At 32.6% G+C, this 11,808-nt stretch overlaps 1 protein-coding gene across 1 annotated transcript; it reads left to right on the forward strand.

Moving 5' to 3' along the window:
- The first annotated feature begins 706 nt into the window (after positions 1–706).
- On the forward strand, positions 707–2,683 carry LOC131062469 (L-type lectin-domain containing receptor kinase IX.1-like). The gene has a single exon (XM_057996131.2). The coding sequence runs from the start codon at positions 707–709 to the stop codon at positions 2,681–2,683; it is 1,977 nt and encodes a 658-aa protein (XP_057852114.2).
- Positions 2,684–11,808: the final 9,125 nt, after the last annotated feature.

The raw sequence follows: 11,808 nt of genomic DNA on the forward strand, positions 1-11,808 counted from the left end.
CAACAAACTTGATTTTCTGCAACTCATAGCAGTCTCTTTCCAAAGAAAAATAAGTTTGAAGTTTGGAGCAGTTCACAAAACATAAAAATAAAGTTTGAAGCAGTCACATTTAAATGTTAGCGCCATCACCCAGAAAAAGATGTTTGAAATGGAAACAACCACAAAAAAAGAAATGGTGGGAGAAAAATCTGTGTCTTTCTGATTTTTGCACGTCCAACTGCTGTAAACTGCTGTTGACTGAGTTAACTGGGACTCCCAATGGCTGTTGGATTCCTGTTTTGGCTGATGCTGGTGGCAGAACGAATATAAGAGTGACCTGGACTTTGTGTGGCAGTTTAATCGAACAGGAATATATAAATTCAGTTATTATCTAATTGTGTTTATGAGATCATCACTTTCTTTAAATTTAGATACATCTAAATTTTTAAGTTGAATTTGTACTACATAATTCATAGAAACAGCAACTTTAGGATGACCCTCCATGACATAGTTAATTCCTTCCCTCCATGAGCTTTTTATCTTTTAACTTCAGTGCAAGGAAAGAGAAATCCTCGTGCAAAGAAAGAGAAGAGAAGTGGAACGGAAATGATTTTATGATGCTACCAGTTGGCCCGCAAAGTTTTCTTCTCATTTATATCATACTTCCATGGCGAATTTTTTTTTTTCCAGATTGATTTGTCTCGTTTGTTTATTCTATTACACAAACATGGCTAATATCTCTGCAGAGATTGGTCCAGCATTTAATTACACTAAATTCAGGGTTTCGGAAACAGAAGGAATTGATTTTCTGGGTGATGCTACAGTTTCCGATTATGTTGTCCATCTTACAAATATCAACAGCTCAGAGTACAAGCACTGTAAGCAATCATCCGGCAGAATTGTTTGTGATGGGACGATCCAGCTTTCGAGCATAGCCAGTTTCAGCACCCACTTTGTGTTTTCTATGTACTCTCATAAACATGATTCTCAGGGCGAGGGAATAGCTTTCTTTCTCTCATCTGAAGGAACCGCTTACTATACGCGGAGTTGTGGGCTTTTTGGAGATGATGTTAAAGGTTGTTTTCGTCTTTGTGGAGACGATGTTGATAAGATACCTGCTCTTTTTGCTGTAGTGTTTTCAAGTGTGCGGCACACTCTTGGAATTTTTTCCCGAAGTTCTTCAAATGGTTGTTATAATTCGAGCCACAATAGTGTTTCTCCTCTAAACAACGGGACACTATGGGATGCGTGGATTGATTACAACAGCCCAGAACTCAGAGTATATCTTTCTAGTGGTTCTCCTAGTTTGAAGTCACCTCAGAATTGCATTTTTTCAGACCGCGTAAAATTCTCTCAGTATGTAAGGGGAAATGTTTCTATAGGCTTTTCGTCTGCGGTTCTAAAATCGACGGAGACCCACAATATATTTTCATGGAGCTTCAACAGCACCTTGTACTCAAAAAACACTTTCATTGTGACCAACAGCAGTCCAAACTGTCAAAACAATTCAGTTGTGGTGAGCTCTAAGGAGAAAGGCCGTAAACAACTATGTATATCTATAAAAAGATTTATTGCTGCTGTATCTTGCATTGTGGCTTTTATTGCAGGTGCGCTGTGCAGTTACTTTTCCTTTCTCAGAAGAAAGAGAGCTAAATCCATGAGAGGACAAAAGTTAGCATGCATTGATCTTGAAAAACTTCTATACCACATTCCTCTACGGTTTAAGCTGGATGATCTCGTAGCCGGAACTCATAATTTCAGCGAAGCTCTAAAACTTGGGCAAGGAGGATTTGGAGGAGTATACAAATCCAGTTTTCCTCAAAAAAATGAGATTGTGGCTGTCAAACGCATTTCAGAAGGTTCGAAGCAGGGGATTAAAGAATTCATTTCAGAAGTGAGTATAGTTAGTCGTTTGAGACACAGGAATATTGTTCAACTCTTGGGATGGTGCCACGAGAGAGACCAGTACCTTTTGGTCTACGAATATATGTCTAATCAAAGCCTAGACAGGCACATCTTCACGAGAGGAGGAGAAGAAAAGCCTAAGGTGCTAAAGTGGAATATGAGGTATAAAATAGCTACTGAAATAGCAAGTGCATTGTTGTATCTTCATGAAGAATGGGATGAATGTGTTGTGCACAGAGATGTAAAATCCAGTAATATTTTGTTGGATAGCAATTTTACTGCAAAGATTGGAGATTTTGGTTTAGGGCGCATCCTGAGACATGAGTGTCTAGCTCAGACCACCCGAGCTGCAGGGACATTGGGCTACCTGGCCCCTGAATGTGTAGCAAGAGGAAAAATTGGTCCTGAATCTGATGTTTATAGCTTTGGGGTCATGGCTATAGAAATAGCTTCCGGCAAGCAAGCAATAGATGCAAGCTTGGTAGAATTTGACATGCGGCTTGTAGCGTGGGCATGGGATCTGTATGGCCAAGGAAGTCTATTGGACGGTGCAGATGTAAGATTGAATGGAGTGTTTGAAAAGGAAGAAATGGAAAGATTGATGGTGGTGGGGTTGTGGTGTTCTCATTCAGATGCTGCTAGTCGGCCCAAAATGAGGCAAGTGGTGAGATTACTGAATTTTGAAGTTGCAGTACCTATTATTCCCATTACAATGCCTATACCATCATATGCTCACAGTTCAACTTCCATGGGGCCTTCTAATCCAGAGCAATCCATGACCACTTTGAGTCCAAGGTAGATCTATCACGAGTTTCATTAGTGTGTTGTATTCTTTTAGTTATGAGCTATTGTTAGCCTATCTGCAAGCTATTTCTATATAGGGATAAGTTGTCATAGTTTATTCTATATAAGGATAAGTTGTTACAGTTTATGTTTTACTGCTTTAAAATCTTATGGAGACAAACAACTATTTAGAAATGATGGAGATTGTCTCTCATTGACTATGATGTTTTAACAACATTTCAAAATTAAAGGTTCTAATGCCTCTTTCATCATAAATTGTATAGTTCTTTAAAATGACAATTTTCTATTAGAAGATAATAAATCACAACTTCTGTAACAATATCATTAATGGTGGAAGTGTTTGCATATTCAAATAAATTTGATTTTTTACATATAAGAAATATCATTAAAGTAATAGGGTTTCTATATTTATATTTATAATTAGTATATATATCTTAAAATTAATTAATTAATTTATTTTGTTTCAAAAACTTTTATGGTAGGATGTTTTACTTTTAAAAATAGAAAAAACATTCTTTTAATTTAAAAAATAGAAAGTTGTAATGATTTTACATCTAAAAGACAACAAAAAAATGGAAAGTTGCACTCATTAAAGTAAAATCAAATCCAATATGAAATCAAGTCTTCAAAATGGAAACATGCCCATGTTGTCTCTACTTTGTTTACTATTGACCTTTTGTTTTTCCTTGGTGGATGTGTTGAGTTTCTATAATGTTGCAATTGTACATTAACATTTATGATAATTATACTAAATATCATACTTTTAATATTGTATCAATTCAAATTATGAAATTGTTAAGAGATTTACAAATAAAGATGTTAATTGTATTTTTCAAAATTATTCATAAATATCTTATTTATATTTTTTAATAGAAATGAAATATAATTTTTTTATTAATTGATTAAATATTAAAATATATATACATATACAACTACAAGGAAAAAGTTTCAAAGAGGACAAAGAGAAAACATCAAGAATCAAAGAAAAACTTATAAACATTTATCCATTAAAGTAATATATGCAAGTATTATTCAATCAATAAATTATTAATACAACTACAAATTCTAAAATGAAAATGAACAGAGTAATGAAATAAAGTAAGTAATAAAGTAAGTAGTAATTGAATTCTATAAGTTAAAAGAAAAATAGATAATTAAAGAAAGGCAAGTAAAGAATTTGAGCCTTCATTAGAAGAAAATATGATTACTTATTTTATGATTTTATGAGATAAAAAAGGTTAGACTTGATAAATTTTGAATATTCTATTTAAGAACTCTAAATTAGAAAATGTGATTTTATCACCTAAAAAAGGTAATATTGAATGAAATTATACGTAGCTTCCCTCTCTTATTTTCTTTCTAGAATTTATAATTAGCAAATTTAGTTTCAAGCATAGTTTATTTCACCTTTGACTTCTTGAAAGTTATTCTATAGTTCATTATTGTATTTTTTATTTTTGTTGGTTTTAATGTAGACACTTTTGTTTAAGAATATTTAAATTGATTTTGTGCACTTAATAAGTGATAAAAAAATTAGTTTATTCTTTAAAATTATTTAACATATAAAATAAATAATAAAATTAAATAAATTATATTTAATTTTAATGAACAAAATAATGAAATTGATTTAATAATTTTAAAAGAATTTTGAAGTTTATCCTTGATTTAATTTATATTGTCTTATTACATTAGAATATGTTGGCAAATCAACTATTATGCTCTTAGTTTTTCTTTTCATTTTAACATGAATATATTATTTACTTTTCATATCATACTTTTGCTAATAGCATAATTTTTTATTAATTAAAAGGATCGGGTGGATTAGATGAATAGAGTATGGTAGCACCTTTTTTATTTTTATTTTTTTATGAATAAGTTGTAATATCATTTACAATTAATAAAAATAATAATAAATTATTTGCAAAATAAAGGTAGATAGTGGCACTCCTTAGATTCTAAGAAGTAATAAGTCAAAGAAAAAGATAATATAAAAAGGGAAAGGTCCAATTACAAGTAAAAGTAAATAAAACTACTAAGCAACAAGAGTAGTATTTGTAGGAGAGTAGTTAGGGTATACATTAGTAAATATAGAACTATCATTAATAGGCTCATATCTAGTAATATTTAACAAGTTGTTAAGCACAAATAAGGGGAAAAAATAGCTTTAGGTGATTAAATTACTAAAATTGGGCTAGCTTGGAGCTACCAAACACATAAGAATAGGTGAAAGGTTACCAACATCATTGAGAATGTTCATGGGCAACATGATCCTTGCAACCTTGCATTTGAGATCCTTGAGATAGGGATCTTGAATCTCATTTAGCAGATTCACCACGAGAAAATTAGCATCCATAAAATAGAGTTATGAGCTAGGAATGACAATTATGTAGGGATAAATACCTGAGTGATCAAGGAGCTTCTATAGATGGGCCGCTTCTAGTTTCACTTTGTGAGCTTGCACCTAGCTCTAAATGAGCATGGTAGCGAAAATCATAACTTTAATAGGAGGAAAAGAAATGAACTATTCTCATTTAGAACTTGCAATACTTGAATAAATATTAAATTATTTTCTATTTAAAATAATCTCCCTTGTTAGAATTTATGAACTTTCACAAAATTCACCACAACGTTCACAAGTTTACATTTGGAACTTGTTCACATTTCACTCTCTTTCTCTCTTCAGCTCCGTTTTCTCTTTGGTTGTGTCATTATTTGAATGAAATGAAGAAATCATAGACCTATGTTACATTTTAGTAATTTCATGAGGTTGCTAACTTAGAGAAAATATGAGCCTCATGACTATCTTTGTTTTCTCCTTCTCATATCCTATACTCGCATTTTTATATATATGATGAGCCATATTAAACTATAATAACTTTAAAAACTTAATAACCATGTATCCTTTCAAAAAATTTACAAAATTATGAACTTGTTGACACTTGAACTCATTTATTGCCACTTTATCATGATTTTGCACTCTTCACTTAATAGTGAACCTTAAGAATGTTCGTTGGATTTTTATATAATTCATGAACTAAAAAAAATTGTAACATCATGAAAATGATGAATTTGATCTCCTCCTTTGTTTAGGTTTTTATAGGTTCACATACATGTAAACTTTTACAACTTGAGCACAAAAGGAAAAAACTTATATCTATCTAAATTTATATTTTGACTGGTTAGATGAATGCCTAATGTATATAAGGGAAAACAACACATGTAAAAGCAATATTTTAACATAGAAGTGCACATAAGATATGTCAAACTATTATAAACCATGGATTGAAAAAGAATAAGCTATAAAACTTTTAAAAGATAAAAAAAATATTGAGTCCAATTACTGGCTCTAATTGGGAACATGTGTCTCTTGTAGGAACAAAAGGAATCTAGATATCTATAAGTAGATTAAAAAGAGGAACAAAAGTAATCAATATTTAATTATATTTTATCACAAAAAAGAAAGGTTATGGATGAAGGAAAATAATATTATATAGAATAAAATATGTATTATAAACACAACAAAATGGTTATGTAAAATCAATGACATGATCATACATTGACAACATGGAGGTATAGTTGTATGCTAAAATCACATTCACTAGTAGACTGAAGCTTGTAGTGATTAACTATTGCACAAAGCCATGTATATGCTATTTCAAAATACTTTCCTTTGTCAATGATGAGCCTACTAAAGGAGTTGGAAACTCTAAAACCAATATTCTTGCTACCCATCATTTGCATTAAATGTTAATTCTTGCATATGTATTCATGCAAATTAACAACTCTTTGGTCATCATGGAAGTGAATAATATTATAATATTAAATAGAAACCAAAAGTAGTAGGATCCAATTCTAGGCTCAATGGTATGAATAACATGCCCAAAATCTCCCTAAAGTATAAAATATATCTTGACCTACACATAAACCAATAAGAAAAATAATGTCTTCTTAAAATTAAAGCTAAAAGGAATCATGTATAGGTAAAATCTAAGTTGGGATGAATCATCTAAATTATAAGGTTCATCCAAAGATTTCAACCTAATGTATAAAAAATCTCGGTTGAATCCTCCATGATTAAACCAAAAACCTTTATTCAAATCCAATTCCACATCGTTAGTACAAAAATCTAAAATTTGAAGCACTTCATATGAAAAATCACACTTTTTAAATTGTCTCTATCCCTCACCAAAATATTTTATAGAAAATTTGCTACTAAGAAAAAACTCAATGATTTGTTCTTCTTCTTCATTCTATAAAAAAATAACTATATTGACTTGACCAAACACATTTTTAGTGTTTGCGAGTTTGACTAGCTAAAAGTGTGTCCTCAAAGCAATCCCTATTAGCAAAATAAATTTTCTCAAATCTAAGTTGTTAAAAATTCTTCAATGTCAAAATCCATAGGAATAAAAGAAATTGAACCGTGCACACCTTCACAATAATTTTTCTTAAATAGAATAAGGATTTTTCTAGCCTAATCATCTTCAATATTAGAAAAACAAAAATGGGAATCAAATAAAAACTAATATCATTACACTTTAACTTGCTTACCTACATCTAGAACATTAATAACACTATTGTGTAGTAGAGATAATGCATTGATTTGACTATCACAAATGACCAAATTCCCATCAATAAAGAGAGATATAGGAATAACTTTCTATAATGAATGAACTATACTAACCCATCAAAACATCATGTTCAAATTGTTTGTTTTAAAATTTGCAAGAAGAAAACCTCCTCCATGATATTAGACCTCACAATACATGTGTAAATACATTTATTTCTATTAGGCTATCAATCACAATATAGACTACTAATAATATGAGTAAGCCTATTTTCTTATTTTGTTTTGAAAAGGTGGCGAGGCCACTTAATATATTTTATATATATATATTTACACCTGGTTCAAGAAGGGTTCCCAAAGAAAAGAACCAGAAAGAAAAACTCCTGTCATTTCCCACACAAAAGAACATACATAACCATATAACCCCCGCTAACCAGAGCTAGATACATCTCATAACCCCACCCAAAATGCATTAACATATTAGCACTTACAAGATCACTAAAAAATATCATAATCGAAAGTATCAATTACAAAATTACAAAATCCATAAAGGCATGATAAGCCAACCATGAGGATATGTAGAATTGAGGGTGTGCAAATGGTAGAAAAAACTCGAACGGTAGCATGCATTGTAGAATTGCCAGAGGAACACATTAAAGGAAAAACCATATTGGTTGCCACTAGATGAAGACTTGCATAAACAATTCCTGATCCAAAAAGAGATATTAACAAAAAACAACTGAAATATTATGACTCCATATATGTTGAACCCAAAACCAACTAAAGAGACAAATCAACTGAAGGAGTGCTGGAGGATGCCAAAACTTGTTGCTGGGTGGCAGCAAGAGGAACATCCTTGAATAACCACCATGAAAATCATACAAGGATGGAGTATGATCCAAAGAAAATAGAGAAACATAACTACTAATAACTCATCAAACACAACAAGAGATACTGCAAATCCAAAAACTAGCTAAACAGGAGGAAAAACATCCCATCAGTAATGATGAACAATTAATGTCATGGCAGCAATGCTTGAAGGATGTGAGAAGAACGAAAACCAAGAAAAGATGACAATACAAACAAGTTATTCCAACAAACTCATGTAGCCTCCAAAATACCCGAATGTGAGAATATCCTTACAAAATATGATTACACTCGCACATATACATCACCATGAACAAGTACCCAAGAAAATCAACTAAAAAAGAACATGGAATGATGTCAAGACAAGTGCACACTTACGCCCACACCAAAACTGAAACATACCCATATGCAATGAGGTACATATATAATGATATAAATGTAATAATGTAACCATATCAAGAAAAAGAAGAAGATTCCATTTGGACAATATTAAGAATATTAGGAAAATCAGCCACCAAGGAATCTAAACCAATTGTCTCAATATGAGAATTGTTACAACCTAGATTTGCCAAACAATTAGCTAAAGCATTACCTTCCCAGAGAACATGAGAGAAAATCAATTGATGAAAAGACTCACTTGGATGAGCCAAACTTGTTGTAGAATATAATTAAGGTTCCAATTATAGATCTTTTAGGAGATAACAACGTTAATGATAACAACATAGTCACCTTCAATATGAAGATACTTAATGCCAAGCTTACATGCTAAACTCACACCTTGAAGAAGCGCAAGAACCTTGACATTATTATTAGTACTGGGAGGAATCAGAGAAAATTTTAAAGCAATGACTTCACCAATGTGATTACAAATACAAAGACCAATCCCTGAGTGCCCTGGATTACCTCTGGATGAACCATCAAAATTAAGTTTAACAAAAGGAGATACAGGAGGAGACCACTTAATGGAATCCCTATCAATAGGAACTTTCCTAACTCCTAGAAAGATAGGGGAGAATGGAGATGTACTTCCATTACGAAAGAATCCAAGAATCCCAAGACGTAAACTCAAAAGTTGGATTAAAATGAGCATGCACCCTAGCATTAACTTGCTTAGAGATACGTTTCTCAAGGTTGAGAAGAACCAAAGAGATGTCAGAGGGAGATTGTCTAAAAATTTGTTTGTTGCGTTCCCACCAAACTGCCTAAACCATAGAAGAGGGAATGATCAACCAAAGATACGAAAACAATGAACTAGAATAAATAACAGGTCAAGACTGAAAAAGGTCCCAAAGTGTCAAGGGCATGGGAAAAGATATAGATAATTTTCTTATTACAAAAGACCACCATTGAATAGAAAAATCACACTGCAGTAACAAGTGATTCACATCTTCATTAACCTTACCACACAAAACACAAACAAAAGGTGGGACAATGCAAAACTTATCCAACCTATCACTAGTGAGGATCCTTTTCTAAAGAGAAAGCCAAGAAAAAGTACCCACTTTAGGCAGAACAAAACTATGCTAGCAAAAATGATAAGCATGATGACAAGAAGCTTGGGACTCTATAGATTGTAAAGCTTTATAGCCCTCTTTAACAGAAAACTTACTAGATTCTGAAGGAAACCATATTAAATTATCCTTACCCCTAGAAAGATAAACTAATCTATTCTCAAGGATGAAATTTTAAATTCTGATATTTGGAGATCTGCAAGGGGAAGAGATGAAGGGTCTTTCTAGAAAAATTTGTGAGAATAGATGTCAACATGATCAATGTAATTAACCAACCTAACCCCCCAATGCTGAATAAAGATATCCATGTAACCATCTAGAGATGGAAGGGAAGAAAGAGGGGGTAAACCATTCCAAAAGAGAACATCTTCCCCATTATGAACTTGCCAAGATAAGTAATCTACAACTAAACTCCTAGATGCAACCATAAAGTTCCAAGGAGAAGAACCAGAAGGAGGATCCAAAACTGTGAAGGTTCTCGTGGGATTAGAGGAATCAAGATATTTGGCTTGCATAATCTGACACCAAAGGGCCTCGGGCTTAGAGTACATATTACAAATGAGCTTTCCACCAAATGCCTTATTTCCATTATCCAAGCAATGCATGTTTGCTCCACCTGAAAACTTATCTAAAGATAATTGTTGCAAGGAAACCAAAAGCATCTTTTTATCACGAGACATATTATCCCTCCAAAGGAAGGAGCGAATAATTTTCTCAATCTAATTTATAACTAAATTAGGAGCTTGTAGAATAGATATATAGTAATTAGGAATGGCTGTGAGAATAGTTTTGATAAGAAGGATTCTGCTAGACAGAGTCAACCATCTAGCTTTCCAGGTTGAAATCCTACTCTTTAGTCTAGAGATGGGATTATCCTAGTAGGATGACTTCATATGACCAGAGAAGAAAGGGATCCTGAGATAAGTGGAAGGAAGAGAATCCAAAGAAAAACCAAACAATCCAAGAATCTCTATTGAATAATAGGAATGTGAAACATAAATTTTTTGAATTTAGAAGGGTTAATAACTTGACCAGATCCTGATGAGTAGATATCAAGGATACGTTTAACACATATGGCCTCCTAGATGGTAGCACACCCAAAAAGTAAGGTATCATCCACAAAGAAATTGTGAGTAACAGAAATGTGAGTGTTTGGAATATGCACACCAACCCAATTGTTCAAGGAATGATGTCTATGAATGGTGTGACTAAAAGCTTCAGCCATAATGATAAAAAGAAAGGGAGACAAAGGGTCACCTTGATGCACCCCTTGCGAAGCATTAAAGGATGTGGAAGGAGAACCATTCACTATAACATAGAAAGAAGCCCTAGAGATGCAATTCATAACCCACTTACACCATTTAGTAGAAAAACCAAAATTTAAGAGAACATTATGCAAAAAAGACCACCAGACTTTATCATAAGCCTTCATCATATCAAGCTATATAATAAAAGATGAAATATGATGAGAGTCAATAGAATGCAAGACTTCTAGAGCCATAAGGGCCCATCAGATGTCTCCTTGCCTAGAACAAAACCACCCTGCTGAGGTGAAATGATTTTTGAAATGAGAGGCTTCAATCTTAGATAAATAGCTTTAGTATAGATCTTATAAATACAATTGCATAAAGAGATGGGGCAAAAGTCTGCAAAAGTCTGAGGATCCTTCTTTTTTGGGATGAGAACAAGAAAAGTAGAATTGAAATTCTTTAGAACATAACCCTCTCTTCGAGATTCTTCAAGGGCCATAAGAAGGTCAAAAAGAATAACATCCCAACACTTTTGAAAAAAACATAATAGTAAAACCATCAGGCCTCGGGGACTTGGTTGGGGCCATGGAAAAAACTACTGAATGTAGCTCTTCAATAGAAAAAGGCTTCATAAGCTGTTCATTATCATAAGGGGAAATCAGAGTAGGAATGGAAAGAAGTAGTTCATCAATAGATCCATCATCAATAGGTGACTGAACTAAAGGGGAGAGCAATTCTCTAAAAAAATCAACAACTTCATCCCTAATTTGTTGCTCAATTTTAAGAGAAATTCTTGTGCTAGCAGATTTAATAGTGAAAATATATGAAGAAGCTTTCTTAATTTTGGCTGAAATGTGAAAAAATTTAGTATTTTGATCCCCCTCTTTGAGCCAGAGTTCCCTAGATTTCTGCCTCCAATAGATTT

Source organism: Cryptomeria japonica, chromosome 5 (genome assembly GCF_030272615.1).
Source record: "Cryptomeria japonica chromosome 5, Sugi_1.0, whole genome shotgun sequence".
Classification (NCBI taxonomy): domain Eukaryota; kingdom Viridiplantae; phylum Streptophyta; class Pinopsida; order Cupressales; family Cupressaceae; genus Cryptomeria; species Cryptomeria japonica.